The sequence below is a fragment of the Schistocerca serialis genome, chromosome 12, assembly GCF_023864345.2.
Source record: "Schistocerca serialis cubense isolate TAMUIC-IGC-003099 chromosome 12, iqSchSeri2.2, whole genome shotgun sequence".
In the NCBI taxonomy this organism is placed as follows: Eukaryota; Metazoa; Arthropoda; class Insecta; order Orthoptera; family Acrididae; genus Schistocerca; species Schistocerca serialis.
This window is the reverse complement of record NC_064649.1, coordinates 83013524-83040678: the sequence shown is the minus strand read 5'-3', so window position 1 is coordinate 83040678 and position 27155 is coordinate 83013524. Positions and strand designations below refer to the sequence as shown.

General features: G+C 39.7%; 1 protein-coding gene across 1 annotated transcript in view; it reads right to left on the bottom strand.

Annotated features, from left to right (window-relative positions):
• LOC126428168 (ras-related protein Rab-27A) overlaps window positions 1-27155 on the bottom strand; it is an 84010-nt gene that overhangs the window by 21604 nt on the left and 35251 nt on the right. Inside the window, exons 4-5 of the mRNA XM_050090080.1 lie at window positions 26748-26862; window positions 2656-2768 (exon numbers count right to left, since the gene is read on the bottom strand). Of these exons, the coding sequence (XP_049946037.1) occupies window positions 2656-2768; window positions 26748-26862 (228 nt within the window). The remainder of the gene's footprint in view (window positions 1-2655; window positions 2769-26747; window positions 26863-27155) is intronic.

The following is a 27155-nucleotide window of genomic DNA, read 5'->3' as shown; positions in this document are numbered from 1 at the left end:
TCCTATACAGATTTCGTTTGTAATGACTGAGGTATGGAATCCTAGAAATACCAGAAACGATGAGGATGATGAGATTTCTACTATTATTACCAAATGGATGATAAACAAGTAACTAAACTGATCCTCACATATCTTTAAGGAAAAAAGTCAAAAATCACTTGGATTCAATAGAGACTTGTAAAGACACAACATTAAAGGAGAAGAAGTGATGCAAAGAGAAAATTTTTAAAAACTGAAGTTCTTCAAGGCAGAAAGAAGAGAAAAATAATGAAACAATGAAGGAATACTGGAAGACAAGGAAGGAGCTACAAAAGATAAAGAATTCAAATTGGAATGGCCCTAAACAACAGAAAGAGAGACTGGAAGTGTGAACATAATTACTTCTTGGTTGATGTCTTTCTTACTGTCAATAATGCCTTGATGCCACAATTGCTGCCTCATTAATGTATACGGTTACAAAAACTTGTTAATAAATAATTCACAAAGTAATGACTATCATTTTTTCCTGTGCTCCATGAAACACATCTTGAAACAATGAGCTGTAAACAAGTGCTCAACCCTCCATTGATCTTTCACCATGATGGTTCTCATGCTCAGTTTTGACCTTACTTTCATCTTCGCTCACCTTGTTGTATTTTCTTGCAGCTGTACACTTACCACTAAGTTTTACAAATTATACTGTGTGGGCTTCTTCACCGCCTGCAGAGTGTCGAGGGCTGTAAGAGAGCTCACAACTGCGTCAACTGACTACGAAATGATGCAAGTGCTTTCAAAAGCACTCTTCTGTATTTATTGCTCTAGTAAAACCATTACACAGTTGGGTGATCAGATCTCACAATAACTTGAGCATCATATACTGAGTGAATCTTATGACCTCACCTCCAAGATTATATTACTTCAAGTTATATACCAGCTATGATCAAAAAGCAACGGTAATTTTTGTTTTCCTTAAAGAATCATTTGTTCATCAACATCAACTTTGTCACCTTAAAAGTCTTCCCCCTCAAATATAACACACTTGCACCAGCACTTTTTCCAATCTTGGAAGCACTCCTGGAGCATATTTTTCATTATGATGTTCAGTTCCTTCAGCAATTCTGATTTACCTGACCAATGGTGGCAAAACGGAATCCTTTCATGATTCTCTTCAGCCTCTGAAATAGAAAGATGCTGCAGGGGTCACGTCCTGCAAGTTTCATGGCTGGGGCAACATAAAAGTAGTAGTTGTTGTTGTTGTTCCCCCTCCAAAAAGTCATGAACAAGCATTGAGGTGTAAATGGGAGCATTACCATGATACAATTTCCATGAATGGTTTTGCCACAATTTTGGTCATTTTCTTTGGATTACTTCACACAAATGATCCCATTGTAATTGAAGAAAGAGTCAGAGGAACCTTCACACATGATTGAACTTGTTTTCAGTCTTGGCTCTTCAGGCTTTTCCACTGGGATGAATTTGACTTGGTTTCGACGTCCTACTCATATACACATATTTTGTCACCTATAACAACATTTTTTAGAGTTCTGGATCCTTGTTGACTTCATTCAGCAATTCCTGAGCAATGTCTACACAATATCGCTTATGGTTGTAATTCAACAATTTCGGAACAAATTTTGCTGCAACATGTTTCATGCTCAAAACATCTGAAAAAATTGCTTGGCACGAACCAAAGGATTTGCCGACATCATCAGCAACCTCTCTGATGTTGATCTGGAGATTTTCCAGGACCATTTTCTTTACTTCCTCCACACTACTGTCTGTAACTGATGTGCTAGGGTCGATATCTTTATCATATTCTTGACCCTCTTTGCGATGTTTATACCATTCAAACTATTGTCTTACTCATAACAGGTTTGGCAAAAAGCACAGTCAACATTTTGAATGCTGTGCTGCACTTTATTCCGTTTTTAAAGCAAAATTTAATGCAATTCTTAGATCCACCTTTTTCGAAAGTAAACATTTGCTGAGCAGTAAAAAATATGTATAACTGTTTTGACTGTCAACAGTAAATTAAATATTCAAAACAGCCGAAAATGCAAATGTACGTCAGGAACATGTGTACCAACAAGGTAAACATTTCTTTTTTTTAAATTCCTGTAACTTTTTGATCACATCTCATTTCAGACTTAAAACATTTTCAATTGTTTTCTGGGGCATTTATATTTTAGGCAGCTCCTATTTCTCTCTGCAATCCAAAACACTACCAACCCATAACGCCAAAAGTGTAAGTGACCCTTCACAACAGGCAGAGAAGGTCAATTGCCGTTGCGCTTTGCCGATGTCCTGTGTCCACATTTCGTTCACCATCTGTGCACATATCAACACTAAGCGCACACAGCTGCATGTTTGCTATCTACTTACTACCTAAATTACTTTTCCTATGGTCACAATCATCTTTTGTCACCCTAGGAGGATAATAGTGGAACATGTTATTCCAGAGAATGTCACATTACTCTACAACCTCAATATATCTGCTTCTGTGCATCAACGGAGTTAACTAATAAACAGAAAATTAATAAGCAGGAGAAGGGAGTGGAAACAAGGAACTGGTTGTAACCACAGAAGATGTACTGATCACAGGATGTTTTGTAATACCATGGTTGCAATCACCCGAAACTATTATTAAATCTACAGGATTTGGTGTAGGTTTCTTACCCATATCTTTCAGCCATTTCTTTCGCCTTCTGTTCTGATATCACTCTCCTGTCTTCCATGTCGCACTTGTTCCCACACAACACAACATCAGGGTCCTCGCAGTAGGCATGTGTCTGAAAATCCGCACAATAAAACTGCTGGTACCAAAGCACAAAACCAAAATGCGCAAGCTTTATTGTGATAATATTATGCTTCTATTACAGTTCTGCTGTTAGGTAGTATTCTAGCAACATACTTTTTTAAGGCCCTCAGAAGATTTAATGTGAAAAGATACTGAAAAATTAAAGAAGATTTCATGCATTAATATCCTGTAAAAATTAAGGACTAGCTTGTTTGCAAATATTATAGATCTGCCCTGGTACAACATGCAGCATCCACTGCTCAGTGCCACAACCGTGCTGTTAGCGGCTGTCTTTATTCCTTGCATTATTACTATAATTATTATTTCTTAGTTATAATGGTGACAAGGTATTCAAGACAGCTCACATGATTAAAATATTTCTCAACTTCCACCATCTCCACACATTACGTGAAAGAAGTGATCAGTTGCAAAATCTGAACAGGTATTTAACTATGTACACTTTCTGTCCTTATTTACCTTTAGTTGAGCAAATGATGTGAACTTCTAACATATATGATGATTGCACAAATGAAAATACAATGAATAATGAAAAGATAAGATTGTTACTTACCACAAAGAAGACACTAAGTTGCTTACAGGGACAATTAAAAGACACCTACAAAGAGCTTTCAGCCACATCCTTCATCAGCAAAAGAGAAACACCATTCATACACACGAGCAAGCATACCTCATGCACACATGACCACCAGCTCAAGCCAGAATGGCATTCTGCTCTGAGCTGCCAGAGATGGCGGTCATGTGTACATGAGGTGTGCTTGCTTGTGTGTATGAATGATGTGTGTTTTTCTGTTTCTCTTTAGCCAATGGAAGCTGTGGCCAAAAGCTCTACGTAGGTGTCTTTTATTGTCCCTGTAAGCAACGTAAAGTGTCTTCTTTATGGTAAGTAGCAACCTATTTTTTTCCTAGATTGTTCATATTCTTACCTGGAGTTTCCGTTGTTACAGTTAAGCACGTTCAGTCAAACTATTGCATTAGGAGTTAGCTGGTTGATCTCTGGAGGCACCCTAGAAGAGGAGGTGCGCAGTCCCTCGTAACTATGCTGTGTGCATATGCTAAAACTCCCTCCCAGTGATATGGTTTATAAAGTTCTCTCAATGCAAATGACGATAGCATATTTTAGGATTTGTGTCAGAGTTATTGATCCCATTCTGTGGACAATACTTTAATGACTGACATGGCTGTCTTCTTCAGATGTACCCAGCAGTGACCTTGCATGTATTCACTGCCCAACTCCGATGAGACCATGAAGTGTTGCCAGTGTGGGCAAAACTTAGCTCTCATTCCACAACGCACCTCTGATGCACATTTGTTTTCCTGTGCTCGTGCTGTTATACCTCCAAAAGCACATCTTGTAGTGGTTTTTGGTGCTGATAGATGATATGGCTGCTGAGGATTTGATGAAGTGAGTACTACAACCCAAGCCCTACTTGAATCGCTGTCCCGTTTTGGATGGCTTTGTAATTTCCTTAATCATTGTTATTGTTGTCTTAAAACTTAAGCCTGATTTGATGAAGCTACCAATGCTAGTCCATCTTATGCAAGCCTCTTCATCTATGCATAACTATTGCACCCTACATAAATTTGAACCTGCTTACTGTATTCAAACACTGGTCACCCTCTAAAATTTTTAACCTCACACTTTCTAGGCTAGCAACTTTATGATTCTTGACACCACAAGAAATTGCCTACCAAGTGACCTTTGCTTTTAAACTAGATGTGCCATAAAACACTTTGCTGCCCAATTTGATTCAGTATCTGCTGGTGTGCTGCACCATCTGCCCATATAATCTTCACATATTTCAAACGCATCAACAACTTTCCTGTTCGAACTGTTTATCGTCCACGTTCCAGTTTGGAACTAGATTACTCTCCAGACATACACATAAATGAAAAAAAAATTATATTTGATGTTAACAAATTTCTCTTTTTACGAAATATTTTTCTTGCTATTGCCAGTCTGCTTCTTATATCCTCTCTAGTTTGACCACCTCCAATTATTTTGCTACAGAAATACCAAAACTCATCTACTGCTTTCAGTGCCTCATCTTGTCAATGTCGCCTGATTTAATTGACTACATCCATTACCCTTGTTTTGAGGCACCATCCACACCTTTCAACTGCTCTCCCAAGTCAACTGCTGTCTCTGACGGAATTACAATGCTGTCAGCAAACGTCAAAATATTTATGTCTTCTGATTTGATTAATTACATTACTGGCCACTAAAATTGCTACACCATGAAGAAGTCGTGCTACAGACGCGAAATTTAACTGACAGGAAGAAGATGCTGTGAGATGCAAATGATTATCTTTTCAGAACATTCACACAATGTTGACACCGGTGGCGACACCTACAACCTGTTCACATGAGGAAAGTTTCCAACCGATTTCTCATACACAAACAGCAGTTGGCCGGCGATGCCTTGTGAAACATTGTTGTGATGCCTCGTGTAATGAGGAGAAATGCATACCATCATGTTTCCGACTTTGATAAAGGTCAGATTGCGGTTTATCGTATCGTGACATTGCTGCTCGCGTTTGTCGAGATCCAATGACTGTTAGCAGAATATGGAATCGGTGGGTTCAGGAGGGTAATACGGAAAGCCGTGCTGGATCCCAACGGCCTCGTATCACTAGCAGTCGAGATGACAGGCATCTTATCCGCACGGCTGTAACGGATCGTGCAGCCACGTCTCGATCCCTGAGTCAACAGATGGGTACGTTTGCAAGACAACAACCATCTGCACGAACAGTTCGACAACATTTGCAGCAGCATGGACTATCAGCTCGGAGACTGTGGCTGCGGTTACCCTTGACACTGCATCACAGACAAGAGCGCCTGCGATGGTGTACTCAACGACGAACCTGGGTGCACGAATAGCAAAACCTGATTTTTTCGGATTAATCCAGTTCTGTCATAAATAACTTTTCTGCCACCAGTCACATTTTTCTTTAATTTATATTTTACATGAAGCATTTGGGAAATGATTCTAATTTTCAACTGTGTTTTTCTATGTGTACTACACCATTTTTTGTAATGTTTTTCCATGTGTGACTACCTGCTTTGCTATACTGACTTCACTGCAATTTTGATGTACAGGGAGAAGAAAAATGCCAACTTGGCAGTCAGCTAACGATTCCTAATCCCAATTCGACACAAAAGTGAATCTAGCAAACCCTAGTCCCACTAATAGGTTTAATAGAAATGCAGTTTCAAAACAGAGACTCTGGTAACTCTATACTGTGTGCAGCATGGCCAAGAACAGGTAGCAACAACTCTGCACTGTACTGGAGCCGTACCATTACCTCAGCAAGACGAGGCAATGCCTTGGGGGACTGATATGCAGGCTCGGCAATTTTCGAGTCGCATTCAAGCCAAACACTATTTTCAGTTACAGCATCAAACTGTATCCAACTTCCACTTCCAAAATGCAGTACCTTGTGTATTTCTTTCTGTTACTGTTACCTTTATTTAAACATTTAAGACATAAATTAACTTCTTACAGATGTAAACAACCACTTTGTTTTGTTCACGACATAAATAAAGCCAATAGAGAATAATAGTGGATACAGCAACATTGTCTGTATCCAATGACATGCAAAAAACATTACAGGTAGGCTACAATAGATTGTACTTTATCCTATGTGCAGTAATTCCATTCTGTACTTTTGACATCCAGGCTTATCTTCACAGAGCCTGTACGTACAAAGATATGAGCAATGTTCACTTTAGAGAAGATGTTCAAAACGACCACCTTGAATTTGCAAACACTTCGCTCACTGGATCATACTTTGCTGAACATCTGCATCCACCATTGCTGAAGCAGCCTGCACGCGAGCTATTAGGTCGTGTACATCTGTGAGTGAAGTACTTTAAACTTGTTCCTTTAAACGTGCCCACAAATAAAAATCTACTGGATTTGGATCTGGGAAATGTGGAAACCAGAACACTGGACCATAATGACCATCCCTTTTCCCCAGAAATACTTCACTAAAAAAGTTACAAACATTCATTCCAAAGTGTGGAGGTGTGCCATTATACTGAAACCATAGCAGTCGTGGAACACTTTCTAACGTGTCAGGCAAAGTATTGCAAAGAAACATAAGGTGCAGTGGCACTTTCAACTTGTCTGGTAATAGATAAGGTCCCAAAAGGTCTCCTTGCATGACTCCAGCCCAGAGGTTTATGCCATAGCATACCTGAAAGTCACATTCACAGATGACACGCAGGGTTGTGCTCTGAGCAAAATTGTCTGTTGTGGAAGTTGAAACTAACTTCACAAGTGAAGTTGTCATATTATTTCTAAAATGTTCATTATCTTCCACTTGGTGCAAAAGCCATTCACAAAACTATACTCATCAAATGTGGTATTCTGGCCACTGGTGTTGGGCAGTTTTTAATTGAGCAACATTTAAACAGCCCGCCTTTGAGATATTTGGAACTGCTTCGCAACGTCATGGGTACTTCACCGAGGAGACTAGTGAATGGTTTCACGAATCACACTGTCTGTCTGTGGAGTATGTTTAGTCCTTGGACAACTTCTGTCCATCACTGAAAATCAAACAATGGCAAATTCAGGATGGCCTGTAACAATATTATGAAAACAATAGTTGCTACTCACCACATATCAGAGATGCTGAATTGTGGATAGCTTCAACCAACAAGACTTTCACTTTCTTACAGTCTTTTTGTTGTGCCTGTCTGCGACTCAGCATCTCCGCTATGTGGTGGGTAGCAACCCTTTTTATAATATTGTTACACTCTGTCCATTACTTGTGAACAAAGATTACTGGTTTGCCGAAGGTGTTGCTCCAGGCAGATGCATCCAGTACCAAAAGCATATTCATTGCTTCCTTATTCCATCAGGCAACCACCCCACATCAACTTGACAGGACCACCTATGGTTGTGCACTGCATGGTTAGTACACACATGCATGCCATTTTATGGATCCCATTTTCATGTGATAGGCTACTGTCATGTGACAAAATGATGTCCTGCTTGTAAATGACAAAAACTAAGGAATGGACATCAAAAAGTATAAAAAATTAACATGATGAGGATTTGAATCATAGCTCCATGGTGGATCTGATCTACCAGCAGTCTATTCAGCAAGTTATGACAGCTCGTATGGTAATGCGGGGTGATACACATTCCTCTGTACATTCCAATGTGCTGCATGATGTGACAGTGTTGCCAGCTTCTCGTTTCATACATGTCTTTTCAAAATGTACCCGATATGATTTTCACAGATAAACTTTTGTCTCGAATCTGGATGAGGAATCACGTGCCAACCTCCAAATGTGGCATTTTTTCTTCATATTGTTTGGCAGTAAAGCCAACAAAACAAGGCAGAACCTCACGTATCAATAACATTATGAAAAAATGGCACAGTACACAGAGAAAAATGTACTTGAAAATGGGAATCATTTCCCAAAATGCAATGGGTAAAATAAAAGCAAAAGAAAATCATGACTGGTAGCAGAAAAGTTATTTATAAAAATAACTCATTTATTTCTTCTCCCAGAATTTTAATTCCTTCAGCAAATTTTACTAACCTGTCTCACTCCCTTCTCAACCACTGCTCCCTTTTCATTATCCTTACAAATCCAGTTAGCCTTTTATGCAAGTTGTTCATTAATTTTTGCTGCATTACTGCTATCTTTTTAACTCATTTGGCATTCTTTTTTACAACCATTGTCACTAATTGTAATTCTGCCAGAGAAGGCATGGGCCATAGGCGTAAATGGCCTGAGTATGTGCAATAAACGATGAAATGATGATGATGATGATGGCAGAAGATTTGGAATATTGTCTGAACGGAATGAACAGTATCTTGAAGAGAGGTTACAAGATGAATACCAACAAAAGCAAAACAAGGATGATGGAATGTAGTCCAATTAAATCAGGAATTGCTGAAAGAATTATGTTATAAACAGAGGTGCTAAAAGTAGCAGAGGTGTTTTGCTATTTGTGCCATAAAATAAGTGATTATGGGTGAAATGGAGAGGATATAGGATGCAGACCGGCAATAGCAACAAATGCTTTCTTGTTAACATTGATTACAAATGTATGTCTTACAAAGTAGTTTCCAAAGTTACTTACCTGTAGTATAGCTTTGTTCAGGACTGAAATACGGATAATAAACAGTTCAGACATGAAAATAACAGTAGCTTTTGACATGTGATGCTGCAGAAGAATGTTGAAGATTATGTAACTAATCACGAGTAACAGTATCAAACTGAGCAGAAAAGAAATTTTGTGGCACAACCTAACCAAAGGAAGGGATCAGCTGATGATACACAACATTATAATGTAATATCAATGGACTGATGTTAATGATGTGCATTTCAAACTGGATGTTCTTCACACTACAGTCATTGTTGTTGTTAAGTGTGACATTGAGAGAAAGTTGACAAAGTACTGTTCTGCACTGATAATAGTGAAAGGGAACTGAAGACTGAGTATTCTATGCCAACCTACAAAACCATATTTCTTCAAATATGGATCCAAATTTATATTTTTTACACAATTAAAAACAAAATGGAAAGAAACACCTCTGCTTTTGTACAAGTGACAGATTTACAGTTATGTGGCACACTTTCACTTGCACATTACGCTGTGTTGCACTCACAATTGTGCAATGGGAAATGAACCTTGCCCCTGGGAATCTGCCGACAGCAACAGAGATACCTGAGGTTGGTGAGTGTGCCAGAGGTAGCCGTGGATCAGCAACAAACATTACAACAGTTCAGTGCCCTCCTACACTTTTCCTTAAGTGACTCCACAATAGATTTTTCTGAAACAGAACCTGAAAGTGATCTGTTACAAAATGATGCAGAACATTTCTTTCCATCAACAAACATTTCAACTCTCCCTAGAGTCTCTTACATTTTCTTGAGCCTTTCCAGATTCCCTGAAATTTCTCAGTTTTAGTAAATTCAATTTTCCCAAGGACTTCCTACTTTCCAGGTTTTATACACATATCACCATTCTCATAACAACACCACTAATAGTGCACATATGTAAGTTCTGTGGAATCTCTCTAACAATCTTTGCTCCCATTTGTGAGCTCCTAGAATTGCAACAGTCACAAGTCACTCAGTTAACTCCAATGCCGCACCGACAAAAAACTGATCTGTGTTGTTGAAACACTGTTGCAACTCATTTACTTTCTTCAGCTTAGCTCGACATCACACAAAACATATTCAGACAGGTACGTGGAAATCTCTGACCTTACAGAATAGTTTTACTGAGTTCATTCCACTGTTTTCTCTGTTTACTTGTTTCTGGAACACATAATATAAATAACTTTTCAGCATTAGTAGCAACTTTCAAATGCTGTTACACAGATGTTGACAGACTATAAAAAGAGTAATACAGACCAAAATTGTCAGAAACAGCAAGCGCTGTAATCACAACCTGGCATACGTGTTGCATACAACAAGCAATAAATAAATAAGGCTATCAGAAACTTATGTCTGTAATGATACTTTCTTTTAATTTAGTCTTGGTAGAAACAATGAATTAGGAAATTACATGCTGAGAAAAATGTGGAAAATTCAGGTTCTATCAACATGCTATATTTTAAAGATATACAATTACTGCATTCAAATTAAATATTGCACACTTGCACTATCTTAATCAAAAATTTGCTTCCACTCTCCTGTAAGAGGAAGACCGTAAAGAACCATAATTCCTTTCCTGCCCGAAACAATGTTCATGGAACCAAGTCTCAGACCGCGCTCACATTTCCGCACAGATGACAGTTGGTTGACAATGACGGTCGATCGACTGACTCAGACTAGTGTTAAGGAGAGGCATCTCAAAGGTGAAACTGACAGTACTGTGACTTGGTCCACAGGAAAGGAAATCTGGTTACCTTTTGGTTTCCCTCCCATATGTTAATCTTAATGTATAAGCAGTAAAATATTACATACAGCCAATTGCACACTATATATTGACCTCTCCTTGAACTCATGCAACATTCAGCCCATAAACAGAAGCATTTAGATTTCATGCATTTTCCCTTTCAGAGCAGTGACAGAATAAAAAGCATCACATGCATGAGAATGTGTGTGGACACTCAATGGGTGTAAACATCATCATTAATATGTACAATAAAAGAACATAATAATATAATCTATTTGTTTGCAAGCCCATCTCTCTCAGCAGCTGTCATAATCAATTATTATTTATTTTTCCATCTTAGACTTACTATAATTAAAGAGTACTTCTCAGCTGATGCTTTTATTTAAAAAGCACCTTCTGTGATCATTCTAGAAATAAGGACACCAAATGTACAACGTACAGGGTATCCCACCTAAACGTCCCTGATTTCAAGGACCCAGGAGAGAAAAACCACAGCAGAAACGACAATGAAAAATGCACCACATTGTAGGGCAACTCAAAGAATTTATATTCCTGTGTCAGAAGTGCCAAGTATCATCGCCAGAGTGCAGCATGGTCACAGGGAGTGAAAATGCACACAAGCAGTAGTGTGGTTTGCAGAAACAAAATCGCCGATTATTGTGCAAAGAAATTATCGTCATGTGTATGAATGTGATCCACCTGATGTGAAAACAATTAGGGAATGGTATAGGAAGTTTCTGGCAACACGATATGTTCTGAAACATTCTGACAGTGCACATTATAGAGTTTCAGAATAGACGGTGGAGGACATCAGACGAACGCTTCTCAGAAGCCCATGTAAGTCAATTTGTGAAGCATCTAGGGAACTTGATGTACTTCGATCAACATTGCATCGTGTAGTTCACCAGCATCTTCATATGTGTGCTTACAAAGTGAAAATTCTGCAACATCTGATGCCAAATGACAAACCACGCCGACAACAATTTGCTGCGGATATGCTGCAGCGTATTGATATGTATGCCAGCTTCCTCGAAAGATGATTATTCCCAGATGAAGCAACCTTTCATCTATCGGGAGCGGTTAATAGGCATAATGTTTGGATTTGGGGTTCACAAAATCCGCACGTTGTCGTTGAACATGTTCGTGATAGCCCTAAACTAAACATCTGGTGCGGGCTAATGCACAACAGGATTGTTGGACCGTTCTTCTTTGCGGAACAAACAGTGAATGGGTCAGTGTATCTGGACATGTTGGAGCAGTTTGTGTACCCTCAGATACAAGACTTGAAACCCAACATCATTTTTCAACAAGATAGAGCTCTGCCGCTTTCGTCAACGGCTGTTCGCAAGTTCCTAGGTAGGAAAATTTCCCAATCATTGGATCGGACACAGAGGACCCATTGCCTGGCCACCACTTTCACCCAACATTATGCCGCAGGATTTATTTATGTGGGGATTTGTGATGGGCCGCGTGTATGCGAGCAAAGTGGACGATATTCCTACATTGCAACATTGTATCACTGGTGCAATTGCAACAATAACAGAGGAAATGTTACAAAGAACTTGGCAAGAAATTGAATATAGACTTGATATTCTTCATGCTACAAATAGTTCACATGTAGAGGTGTACTGATGATAAATAAATAAATTCTTTGAGATGCTCTACAATGTGGTGCATTTTTCATTGTCACATCTACTATGGTTTTTTTCCTGGGTCTTTGAAATCAGGGAGGTTTGAGTGAGAGACCCTGTATTAAGTACCCACACTTCCAGAATTACCACAGAAGATGCTTCCTAAATAAAAATGAAACACATCTGGTGAAAAACACTATTTAACTGTAGTAATCATAAGACAGAGCAACCAATAATAATTGACAACGATAGAAAAATTTTTCTTCTGGCGACACATACACAACATATTTTGGTAAAAGAAAGATTTATACTCAACTGCTTACCTGAAACGAATTATAACCAATGTGCAGGTAATGGAAGTTGCTTAAATCAGCCATCTGAACGTGCAGAGCTGCATGCAGAAACCAAGTAGTGTGGAAAAGGCTTGACATAACAACATTCATCAAAACATAGAACAGGGTAGGTGGGAAGCATCACACAAAGTAGAGCACAGCTTGTAGAGGTGACCTGTGGCAAAAAAGAAAAGATAGCAATATGTCTAATTGAGATATATAAATGCAAAAAGTCAGTGTGAGGCTCACAAACAAAGTAGGAAACAATTTACTACTTCTCACTCTCATTTTTTTTTAATTTTCTACACTTTCATGTTACTTCCGCAAACACAGTGACCATCTTCAAAATTGCTTTTACCACTAACAGCTACAAATATACTCCACAGGTCACTGTACAGCAAATAGTGGGGAATAATTTGGACTATTTAGTAACCCCACTTCCTACTCCTACAGCAAATTGTGTTATATCAATAAAAATAATCAATTTTTGAAAATATAATTGGATAGACAAAAAAATTTACTCATAAAGCAGTGGCAGGAGAAAACACGTATAAAATTTAATAAACTGTGCAAGCTTAAGAGCCAGTGGCTCCTCCTCCTGGCAGAAGAGTTGGAGGGGAAGGAAGAGAGGTGAAGAAAAAGGACTGGTGAGTTTAGGAAATGAGGACAGTTTGGAAAAGTTGTCCACGACCCTGGGTCAGGTGAAATTAACTGGACAGGATGGGAATGATCAGATTGATTGTTGGGGACTGCACCAGATGGGATTTGAAAACCAGAGAGGTTAAAGGCAGAAGACGGGTGTCTAATTTAGATACATTGATAACATCCTTACCATATGGACTCATGGTAAAACTGGCCTGTTAAAATTCTTGGAATCTCTAAATACACTCTCCCAATTAAATTTCACATGGTTCTGTTCCATATCCCATGCCACTTTCATTGATGTTGACCTCATCCTCACTGAGTGTCACCAACACATTTCTGATTTTGACAGTTGCCATCCTTTCCATATCAAACATTCCCTCCCACACAGCCTTGGCATTTGAGGCAAACATATTTGTTCTGATGAAGACTTTGTACAGCAGTACACTGCCATCCTACTTCAACCTTCACAGGACATAATTACCCCACCATCCAAGTTCAAAGGCAAACTTCCCAGGCCACCACATCCAATCCTGGTACGGCTAATCCCTCCAAGCAACCCAGGAGTACACTACTTTTCACTCAGTATTATCCTGGTCTTGAATGTATTAATCAGCTACTTTTACAAGGCTGTGTCTTCCTAAAATCATGCCTTGAAATGAGGTTCATTCTGTCTGACATTTTGCCCAGCACACCTACAATAAGACTTTCATCACCCTACCAATCTCCACAATATCCTTATCAGACCCTATGCTCTTTCTGCACTCATTTCCATGCCTTATGGCTCATGCCTCTGTGACCGTCCCTGCTATAAGACTTACCCTTTGCACCCTCTTACCACCACCTATACCAGCCCTTTAACTGGCAAAACATATCCCATTAAATGGAGGGCCACTCATCGAACGACGCATGTAATGTAACAGCTGTTATGTAAATTTGTTCAGCCTTGTACACTGGTATGACTACCAACAAGTTATCAGTTAAGATGAATGGGCATACACAGGGGATAAGCACTGGCAACATACAATATCTTGTTGCACAACATGCCCTACAACATGAAAGTTGTAACCTTGGTACCTGTTTCATCAAACACGCCATCTGGATTCTCCCCCAGATAACAGTTTCTCAGAACTCGCCAGGTGGGAACTAATGTTAAAACGTGTTTTTCGTTCTCACCACCCACCTGGACTTAATTTATGTTAATTACACTGAAGAACCAAAGAAACTGATACACCTGCCCAATATTGTGTAGGGCCCCGGTGAGCACGCAGAAGTGCCGCAACATGACGTGACATGACTCGACTAATGTCTGAAGTAGTGCTGGAGGAAATTGACACAATGAATCCTGTAGGGCTGTCCATAAATCCCTAAGAGTACGAGGGGGTGGAAATCTCTTCTGAACAGCACGGTGCAAGGCACCCAGATATGCTCAATAATGTTCATGTCTGGGGAGTTTGGCTGCCAGCGGAAGTGTTTAACGAGGAGTGTTCCTGGAGCCATTCTGTAGCAATTCTGAACATGTAGGGTGTCACATTGTCCTGCTGGAATTGCCTAAGTCCATTGGGATGCACACTGGACACGAATAGATGCAGGTGATCAGAGAGGATGCTTATGTATGCGTCACCTGTCAGAGTAGTATCTAGACATATCATGGGTCCCATATCATTCCAACTGCAATTGCCCCACATTACAGAGCCTGCACCAGCTTGAAAAGTCATGTGCTGACATGCAGGGCCCACGGATTCATGAGGTTGTCTCCATACCCATACATGTCCATCCGCTCGATACAATTTGAAATGAGATTCATCCGACCTGGCAACATGTTTGCAGTCATCAACAGTCCAATGTTGGTATTGACAGGCCTAGGCGAGGTGCAAAGCTTTGTGTCATGCAGTCATCAAGGGCACACAAGTGGGCCTTCAGCTCCAAAAGCCCATATTGATGATGTTTCACTGAATGGTTCACATGCTGACACTTGTTGATGGCCCAGCACTGAACTCTGCAGGAATTTGTGGAAGGGTTACACTTCTGTCACATTGAACTATTCTCTTCAGTTGTCGTTGGCCCCATTCTTGCAGGATCTTTTTCCGGCCACAGCAATGTCGGAAATTTGATGTTTTACTGGATTCCTGATATCTACAGTATACTTGAGAAAATCCCCACTTCATCGCTATCTCGGAGAAGCTGTGACCCATCACTCATGCGCCGATTATAACACCACGTTCACACTCACTTAAATTTTGATAACCTGCCATTGTGGCAGTGATAACACATTTAACAACTGTGCCACACACTAGTCTCATATAGGCATTGCCGACTGCAGCACCGTATTCTGCCTGTTTACGTATCTCTGTATTTTAATATGCATGCCTATACCAGTTTCTTTGGCGCTTCAGTGTATTTTGTTTAGTTCCCTCAATCTCGCATTCCTTCTCAGTAACTAATGCTTTCTTCATTCCCTTTTAGTTTTCTACACTATCTTTTATTTTCTGACCTGTCTACTTCCTCCCCCATCTCTACCACACTTAGCTTTCTACTCTTATTAACTTTTGCACGATGTTTTGTCAGTAATCTCTGTCATGCTTAACTTCACCCTATCTTCCACCTTTAAGCTCTCACATTTCAAATCTCATTCAATACAGTCCCCAACAATCAGTCTTTCGTTCACATCCTGTGTGGTAAGTCTCCCCTGACCTCGGTGACTTTTCTGAACTCTCCCCATTTCGTAAACCTCACCAGTCCTTTTCCTAAATCCCATTTTCTTCCTCTCCAACCCTTCTGCCAGAACAAGCAGCCACTGGCTCCAAAAGGTTGCACATATTTTTAGCTTTTATATGTCTTTCCTCCTGACACCGCTTGGTTAGTAGATTTTTTTAATCCATCCAATTACAGCAAACTGTGTTACCATTCTTTCCTGAAGGTATCAAGACTACAGTGTAACCTCATATGGAAGTGAATTGTGGATGATAAACAATTGAGACAAGCAAGAACACAGGCTTTTGAAATTTGCTGTTACAGGGGAATGCCAAGAATTAGATGAATAAATCACGTAACTACAGAGAAGGAACTGAACTGAACTGCAGAAAAGAAGAAATTTATGGCACAGATTGACTAAAAGAATGGACTGGTTGACAGTACACATCCTGTAAAATCAAAGAATCATGAATTTGGTAACAATGGGAAGTGTGGGGAGAAATAATTCTAGAGGGAGACCACAGCTTGACTACAGCAAGCGTGGTCACATGGATGTATGCTGCAGCAGTTATGCAGACATGAAGAGGATTGCACAGGATGCACTAGCAATGGGAACTCCACCAAACTACTTTCCACACTGATGACCACAACACTGGTCAATAGTGAGGGGAAAAGTAACATAATTAAAGAAGGATCTGTGGCAATTAGTCATATCCACAGGCAACGAATGATCGATTGAGTACTGAAAAAAGACTTGTCAGCCAAACTGGTGTAGTCCCAGTCACAAGTGTTGACTGAAATTAATTTTCTTGTATGTTTTTAATGTCTGTGGATAATCAAGCAGCAATAGTTCAGAGTAACTGACAGGAGAGAGCATTTAAACACATATCATGTAGATGTTTGTTAGCAGACAAATGTTTGGGGCTAATGAACTGCAAGATGATAAGGGTCTTTAAATAAATGCAGAAATATACATTATATGTTAAGAAACTGAAACACTGGAAGTAAAATAAAAACTCACAAATTTTCATTGACTTCATGTAACACAATGAGGTCTCTACAATATGAAGGCAAATAAGCGTAGCTGTTCCTACACTCGTCTAATTCTTGCAGTGTATTTTCTTTTTCAAACTTCTGAGACTGTTTCACAGTAGTGTTGTATGCCTGTCTGTCTATTACTACTTTCTGCCAGACAGGAGAAAGTGAAAAGATGATTCTAAAATCAATATGTGAAGATCATTCAAATGAAAATCATAATTCTACGTCTACATACATACTCTACTAGCCACTTGAAGTGAACAGTAGAGGGTACTCCTGATTGTATCACATATTAAAGATTTCTTTTCATTCCATTTGTATACAGGTTGTGGGAAACATGACTCTATAAATGCCTCTGTGTGTGCTGTAATTAGTCTAATCTCTTCTTTGTCGTCCATACAAGAGCAATACAGAGGGAGGTTTTAATACAGTCCTGGACTCCTTATCAGTTCTCGAAAAGGCTTTTGTGAGATAGACTGTATATGTCTTCAAGTGTTTGCCCATTCGGGTTTTTCAGTATGTCCACGACATGCTACAGTGAGCTGGATGAAGCCTGAACTCCTTAGTGATTTCTGTTTTATGCCAATTAGATTCTGGTCCAAGGAAACTTTCTCTGCCTAATGTTCCATCTTCCAATGCTAGAGACAATGTCAGAGGCTTTAATGACTCAGAAAGTGGTTACAATCTCAAAGTAACCTCAGCAAGCCAAATCGTATGTCCATAGGCGTGCAGCAACTGGTTTGTGACATTGTCAGACAGGTGCTCAAAATTGCAGAATCGTTTCGATGTGTGTTATGGAGCTTGTAGTGGGGAACAGTTTGCACTGTTTGCTTTACTTAGAACTAAGACCCACAACTTGTCTAATTTCATTCCTCCTCCTTTTCTGTACTGCCACAGTAGCTGTGCATAAAACCCCTCCCATACACAGTCAAATGTACACAAGAAATACAAAAACAAGTATCAACCTCTTCAATGGGCTATTTCTTGTGCCACTGTCTGTTGCCATGTGTGTAATTACTCCCACATCTTGGGGAATCTTCATGCAGCATGGCATAATCTGACAAGTTTTGGAGGACTTCCTTAAAATCGAGTGATTGCTGCAATTGTAAATTGCCAACAATTTAGAGCTTTGTGCAGCGGCAATGTGACCATGAAAATAAGCATATTACATCTGATTTATTTTGATACTCTCGTGAAGGATTTTATTGGAGGAGCAAATGCAGACCCATTATTTTTATAAAAATCTGCGTTTCTAGAATTCCTTTCCTTGATTACTACATTGACAAACCAGGTTTTGGATTGATGCCTTGTAGGACTAACACTTTGAACAAATCCCAGTAGTCAACTGGTACCCATTTGCACACACAGGATTGTTGTTTCAGTGTATCTGCACATGAACTTTCAAACTGTTCAGCATATTTGTTCATCTCATTAACAATCATTGTTTTTCGGCCAGGTGAAAAAAGGAATGTGAAAATATCAAGTGTATTTGGAGATTCTACAAAATGCAAATTTATTCCTATCTGCATGACAATTAACAGCCCACATTCTGCAGGACCACTGTCAGCAGTTGACAATTCTTCAACATCACTTTCGCCACTTGATGTTTCCTTATAGCACAACACAGACAGGCAACTCTAGCTCAGTTTGTAGAGCACAGTCTAACGGTTAAAACCTGTGTCTTAGAAATAATAGGGGTTGTCATCAGGGCAACAAGGATACATCAGCAGTAGCAGATTGTGCACTGGGACCAGGGGACCACTAAATTCATTTCTAAAATACTACGGTTTCATTGAGATCCAATCACTAGTATGCTAGGCTGCACAGGTAGGCCAGAGAAATTCAAAAGCACAAAAAAAAACCTTTAACATAAAAGGAGGATGTTTGAAATTAAATAAGTTGTGAGCTTCAGTGTCAAACAAAGGAAATAGTGACAACTCTTCCCCACTGCAAGCTTCACAACGCAAGTCAGCATGACTCGCAACCTTAGACAGAAATGTGATGGTATCACAAACTGACTGTTCAGTAAGTTGAGCCTGTTTGATGTGGTGCAAACTCTTAACTGAAACTTTTTCCCTAGTGAAATTCAGGCACTTCATAAGCACTGGTGATGTATAGTATGACAGAAGCTACACTAAAAAGTGATATAGCTTTGTGCCACATATGTCTAATAAATAAGACCACTAGAACCTGATGAAAGTACACTATGTGATCAAAAGTACAGCTGGCTGAAAATAACTTACAAGTTCGTGGCGCTCTCCATCGCTAATGCTGGAATTCAGTGTAGTGTTGGCTCACCCTTAGCCTTAATAACAGCTTCCACTCTTGCAGGGATACGTTCAATCAGGTGCTGGAAGGTTTCTTGGGGAATGGCAGCTGATTCTTCACAGAGTGCTACACTGAGGAAGAGGTACCGATGTCAGTTGGTGAGGCCTGGCATGAAGTCAGTGTTCCAAAACATTCCAAAGGTGTTCTATAGGACTCAGGTCAGGACTCTGTGCAGGCCTGTCCATTACAGGAATGTTATTGTCGTGTAACCACTCTGCCACAGGCTGTGCATTATGAACAGGTGCTTAATTGTGTTGAAAGATGCAATCGCCATCCCCGGACTGCTCTTCAACAGTGCAAAGCAAGAAGGTGCTTAAAACATCAATGTAGGCCTGTGCTGTGATGATGAGGTCCCATACTCCGAGGAGCATAGGGAACGATGCAGGAGACCCACACCACTGTACTAGGCAAGGTCCTAGCGGAGGTGGTTTGCCATTGCCTTCCTCTGACGGTAATGGGGATGGATGATGATGATGATGATGATGATGATGATGATGATATGATGATGATGACAGAAGAACACCCAGTGATCTCGAAGTAGGAAAAATCCCTGAACCCACTGGAAATCGAACCCGGGACCCCAAGCACGGAAAGCCAGAACGCTACCGCAAGACCACGATAGTGCTGTGATAGTGCCACGCGAAACAGCAAGGGGTGCAAGCCCCTTCCATGAAACACATGACCACACCATAACACCACTGCCTCCAAATTTTACTGTTGGCCCTACACAAACTGGCAGATGACGTTCACCGGGCATTCGCCATACCCCCACCCTGCCATTGGATCACCACAATGTGTACTGTGATTCATCATTCCGCACAACATTTTTCCACTGTTCAATCGTCCTTACACCAAGCAAGGTGTCATTTGGCATTTACCGCATGATGTGTGGCTTATGAGCAGCTGCTCGACCACGAAATCCAAGTTTTCTCACCTCCCGCCTAACTGCCATAGAACTTGCAGTGGATACTGATGCAATTTGGAATTCCTGCATGTTGGTCTGGATAGATATCTGCCTATTACACCTTAGGGCTCTCTTCAACTGTCGGCAGTCTCTGTCAGTCAACATTTGAGGTTAGCCTGTATGCTTCTGTGCTGTACGTGCGCCTTCATGTTTCCACTTCACTATCACATCAGAAACAGTGAACCTAGGGATGTTTAGGGGTGTGGAAATCTGGAATGTTCCAGAAACGGGGCATTGACGTGTATACCGTCAGTCGTACCTAGCCACCAGCAAGGTTGAACCACCTGAAGATGATTGAAAGTTGCTCTGCAGAAATATAGTGTGAATTTGCACAATGTGATCTGGCAGCAAACCCTGAAGACTATTTACAAGAAGAAATTAGTTTGGAAAAGAGAATAAAATAAACAAAAACAAAAGTGTTTCGCAAGAAGACAGACCCACAATCCCATACTGTTGTAGATGTTTGCAATTTTGTTGTTGCGATGTGTACCAGGAGTCAACCCAAACAAATATGCTTATTAGACCTCTTGTGTGATGCCCAATGTTGTTGGAAAGTGTCAGCTTGTTTCCTGCTCAAAGAAAATGATTTTTAAAGATGAAGTTTACGTGCCCATTGATATAGAGGTCGCAAGTTAGTGTAGTGCAATACTAGTTTCATTGGTTTGTGTTAATAGGGACAGTAAAACAAAGAATAACCAGTACTCCACCAACAACTAAACAGCTTTGCTGCCTGGTAGCAGCAGTTGGCACGGACTAGGGCAGTGCTATTGCTACTGGAGCCCTGGTTATTCTTTGTGTTTTACTGTCCCTGTTAATGCACATCAATAAAATGAAAATCGTACTGGATGAATGTAGGGCCAACCTATTGAATGGGCACATAAAATTCCACTTTGTAACAAGAAACAAACTGACACGTTCAGTCAATGTTGGGCATTGTGTGAAAGACATGATGAGCAGTATTTGTTTGGGCTGACTGCAGCTACACACTGCAAAAATAAAATTGCAAATATCTGCAGAAACATGAGAGAATATGGGTTTGACCACTCTTAGGAGAGACACCCGGCACAAGACTCGCGAAATATTCTCAGACTTCAGGAAGAAAGTAATACTTTCAGTTTCAAAGAAGAAAAGTGCTAGTATGCATGAATAGTGGCAAAGCATCATTTTACTAATTCAGGTTGCAAAATATTAACAGCAATTATTTACAGCATAAAGGAAAAATTGAGGAAGCTTTTCACAGTGTTGATGTGGATAAATTCTTTGAAATTTTAATAATAGTAGGGAGCAAAAGATTATTTACAATCTGTACAGAAATAAGACGACAGTTATAAGATTTGAAGGACATGAAAGGGAGGCAGTGGTTCAGAAGGGTGCAAGACATGATTGTAGCCCATCTCTGATGTTATTCAATCTGTGCATTGAGAAAGCTGTCAAGGAAACCATGAACAAATTTGGACAGGAAAGTAAAGTTCAGAAAGAAGGTATAAAAAAATTGTGGTTTGCTGATGACAGTGAAATTCTGTGATGGGTGGCAAAGAACTTACAAATGCATTTGAATTGAATGGACTATGTATTCAAAGGATATTATAAGATGAATATCAACCAGGACAATGGAATGCAGTCAAATTAAATCCTGCAATGCTGAAGAAATTAAGATTAGAAAATGAGACATTAAAGTAGTAGGTGAGTTTTGCTGTTTTTGGGCAGAAATAGAGAGGGTATAAAATGCAGACCAGCAATACAGTAGTAAGTAAGGCATTTATAAAGAAGATAAATTTGTTAATATCAAAAATAGACTTTAGTGGAATTTTTTAACATCTAATACCAACAGTTAGGAAGTTTTTTCTAATGATATCTGTCTGGAATGTAGCCTTGTTAAGTGAAATGTGAACGACAAGAGAAGAGAAACTTTTGAAATCCAGTGTTACAGAAAAATGTTGAAGATTAGACAATGGTAACTAATGAGGAGGTATTGAATCAACCTGTGGAAAGTAGAAATTTATGGCACATGACGGTCAAAAGGATGGACCAGTTAATACCACACATCCTGAGGCATAAAAAAAGTGTTAATTCAGTATTGGAAGAAAGTGTGGAAGCGGTCCTGGCCTTGGCAGCCAAAGACTGCGGTCATGTGTGTATGAGTTGCATTGTGTGTGTGTGTGTGTGTGTGTGTGTGTGTGTGTGTGTGTGTGTGTGTGTGTGTGTGTGAGCGCGCGCGTGCAGGGGCATTTTCTATTCTGATGAAGAAGACTTGCTTGGCCCAAAGCTTTGTTTGACAGTCTTTCTGTTGTGCCTATCTGCGACTCAGCATCTAAACTACATGGTGAGTAGCAACTATCCTTTTCATAATATTGTCATCCCAGACTTCCTACTGTTTGAGAAAGTCAAGTAAGGTTTTTGACAGATCCTGAATGGGAAGAGTAGGTGATTCACAGATACAACAAGTTTTTCTCCCACTAATGTTTGTGAGAACAAAGGATTTCTGTATATAGTGCAATATGTGAGAATACAGAAGCTGAAGCAGGTAAGTGAGAGACCTTATAAAAATGAACTCAAATTTTGCAAATAAAATTCTGAAGTTGTTCACGAATAGTTTCTGAGTTTCTGATTATTTTGGCATAAGTGACCTGTGGTCTCTTGACCTCATTACAGAGTAATAATGTATTTTTTTCCATTTGTTACCTCACTTAGAATTCAACAATTTCCTTTTCAATGGACCCGCAGCTTGCATGAGGTCAAAGAGCAACATATTTTTTGCTGCAGTATTTATCTATTTACTCATAGTGATACAAGTTACATGGTGAGCTCGTTTCATCATTTTGCCGTTATCAAGTGTACCTGTGAAGATAGTTTAATAGGTATAATATTGTTCCTTACACCTATGTCAGTTTACAAATACACATGGTACCTTACGCTTATGTCTCAGCTGGTATGATCCATATGACATCTTCAAGCATCTTCTTGTTATGATTTGATCACATTGTTTATTTCTGTGAGCTTGTAAAGTTATTTTTGACAGCTTTGGCACTAGCGATGCTATATTTTTTTATGGAATTTCTATTTCATGGAATGTCAGTGTAGCTGTACATGTGGTGCCAATAATCCAACTCTTCTACGTATACATAGATACTCCTCAAGCCACTGTACAATTCGTGGCAGAGGGTACCCTATACCACTACTGGTCATTTCCTTTCCTGTTCCACTTGCAAATAGCGTGAGGGAAAAACGATTATCCATATGTGTCTGTATGAGTCTCAATTTGTTGTATCTTATCTTCGTGTTCCTTATGCACAATGTATTTTGATGGCAGTAGAATCATGAGGCAGTCAGATTCAAGTGCTAGGTCTGTAAATTTTCTCAGTGATGTTTTTGTCAAACACAACATCACCTTCCCTCAAGTGGTTACTATTTGAGTACCCGAAGCAACTCAGTAACACTTATGTGTTGTTCGAACCTACCAGTAACGAACAAAGCAGACCACCTTTGAAGTACTTCGATGCCTTTCTTCAATCCAACATGATACGGATCTTAAACAATCAAGCAGTACTTAAGAACAGCTCACACTAGCATCCTATATGCTGTCTCCTTTACAGATAAACCTCCCTTTCCTAAAATTCTCTCAATAAAATGAAGTCGACCACTGGCTTTCCCTACCACTTTTCTCACGTGGTCGTTCCATTTCTTATCGCTTTGTAACGTTACACCTACATATTTAAACGACTTGACTGTGTTAAGCAGGACACTAGTATACGAACATTAAAGGTTTGTTCTTACTACTCATTCGCATTAACTTAAATTTTCCACATTTAGAAGAGCTAACTGCCAGTCATTACACCAACTAGAAATTTTCTCCAAGTTATCTTGCATCTTCCTACTGTCACTCAACTTCGACACCTTACTGCACAGCACAGTATCATCAACAAACAATCGTGGAAAAAATATATATATCACTTCCCTGGGGCACTCCTGACAATACCCTTGTCTCCAATGAACAGCCACTGTTGAGGACCACATACTGGGTCCTATTGCTTAAAAAGTCTTCAAGCAACTCACATACCTGTGAACTTATTACATATGCTCGTACCTTCATTAACAGCCTGCAATGGGGTGCTGTCTCAAGTGCTTTCTGGAAATCTAGAAATATGGAATCTGGCTGTTGTCCCATCTGTAATTCGCAGTACATCATGTCAGAAAAGGGCAAGCTGAGTTTTGAATGAGTGATGCTTTCTAAAACCATGCTGATTTGTGGACATAAGCTTATCAGTCTCAAGAAAGTTTAATATATTCCAACTGAGAATGTGTTCAAGGATTCTGCAACAAACCAAAGTTAGGTATAGTTGTCTGTAATTTTGCAGGTCTGTTCTTTTACTCTTCTTATATACTGGAGGCACCTTTGCTATTTTCCAGTCACTTGGGACTTCGTGCTGGGCAAGAGATCCATGATAAATGTAGGCTAGGTAAGGGGCCAATGCCACGGTGTAAAACTGAACTGGGATTCCATTTGGACCTGGTGATTTATTTGCTTTCAAATCTTTCAGATGTTTCTCTACGCCAGGTATGTTTATTACTATGTCATCCATACGGGAATCTATCCGATGGTCAAATGATGGCATGTTTGGACAATTCTCCTGTGTTAACAATTTCTTGAACATGAATTTTAAAGCTTTGCCTCTCATTTCGCTATCTTCAACTGTCACAAGAGACTGGTCAACAAGGGACTGAATAGAAGCCTTAGATCCAATTAGCCACTTTATTACATAGGACCAAAATCTTCTCGGGTTCTCTGCAACATCTTTTGTTATGGTGTGATGGTGGTACTTATATGCTTCATGCATAGATCTTTTCACAGAGGCACAAATCTCTGCTAACCTTTGCATGTCATCATCTGCGCATTGTCTTTTAAACCAAGAGTGCAACAGCCTCTGCTTCCTCAGCATCTTCCGAATTTTGTTATTAAACCATGGTGGATCTTTTCCATCCGTTATCCACTTACTAGCTGTATAACTCTCTAGACTACAATTTACAGTCTGCTTAAACCTTGCCCATAATTCCTCTACATCTCTCTTACTGGAATAAGTGATGCCACTTCACTGTCTAAGTGAGATGCTAACAACTGCTTATCTGCTCTATCTAGCAGAAACTCTCTCCTAGCCTTCTTGACTGATTTACTGACTTTTGTAATCATAGTTGCTATAACAACATAATGATCACTAATCCCCATTTCTATAGTGACATTATCGATAAGGTCTGGCATACTTGTAGTTACAAGGTCTAAGATATTTCCATAGGGTATGGGCTGCCGAGCTAACTGTTGAAGGCAGTTTTCAGAAGAAGTGTTCAAAATTAATTCGCATGACTGTCTGTCTGACCCCTCCCCCACAATGAATCCATGGACATCCTAGTATAAACTCAGTACGTTAAAACTGTCTCCAAATAGTATTGCATGATATGGGTATTTATGTGCTACGGACAGTACACTTTTTTTGTCACAGCGAAATCAGGTGCCCAGTAAAAACATCCAACAATAAACTTGGTTTCACCTAACATCTTTTATATGTGACCACATAACTTCACTGTCACACTCAACTTCCACTTTCCATCAGTAAAGCTCTCAACACTGCTGTGTACAACTACTCATCACCAACTAACACTGCAACAAAAACCAACCTGATATGAACTGAGCAGAATTCAATGCAAGCTTGATGGGCATTACTGCTGAAAACAGCAAGTACTGTTTGTGAACAGAACAAGTTTATCTGCAAACAAGACAAACCACACTTACTGTCGACATTTTCACTGCTACGCAGATATTTTCAGTGCGATAGATGTTACAGACAAATAGGGGTAAAAAGACAAATGAAATGCAATTACTCTTTAATGAGACCATGTTATAACCACATTACTCAGAAAATATTCCTAAACAATCTCTGAAATTTTATATGTAGAACTCTGGTTCACACTCTAGAAAGAATCCACGAACACGGACGTTGTTGTACAAGTAACTCTTCAATGCAGCATATATTCAGTGGGTCTCAGCGTTTGGTGTCAATAATAAATGTAGAGCTGAAGTGGAAACCATGTTTCATGTGACATTTGAAGCAGCCACAGTGAATACCAATAGATAAATTTTGCGCTTCCTGTTCTCACTTACCTCGTTACGCTTCTTGGCACCTCAAATAAAATTTACAACTTCCATTTGACTCACCATTCTACTTCAGTTCCTCTCTCTTCTTTTCTTTACTGACAAAAAAAAGTGACAGACACTTCCTTAAGCTGTAATTTATTTTACTGATCAATCAACACACAGGCATTACTCCATATCAACACAGAAAGCCAATGTCTGGGGTTTCCATATACCACCAAATATTTAAGCAAAAACAACAACAACAACAAACGGAAAACACTGACTGTTTACAAGAAGCAAACACCAATTGCTGAGACATGTTGTCATACCCTCAACTGATCGAGCCAGTTCCGTATTTCGAGGAATGACTGTTCGTTAGTCAGGTCAAACAGGAGCAGGAATCCCATGGCATCTCGGTAGAATGCAGTTGTTAAGCTACGAAATCTATGCAGATCAGAAAAAAAGATTACACAGTAGTTAGAACTAAACTATAACTAGTGGGTTATTTAATTCCAACTAGGGCATACAGCTGTAAGGGCCAGTAGATGAGTTCTGCAAGCGTACGTAAGCTCACCGGACAAAGGATTAGCCGCCGAACTTGAGGTTCCTGCATATGGTGTAGAACTGGAGACTGAGGTTTCACAGTATGCTGAGAATGAGAACATTCGAAGTGAAGCATATGCCCGGAAATATGACGGAAAAGGATATTCACTGCATCACTTTCAAAGGAACTGGCC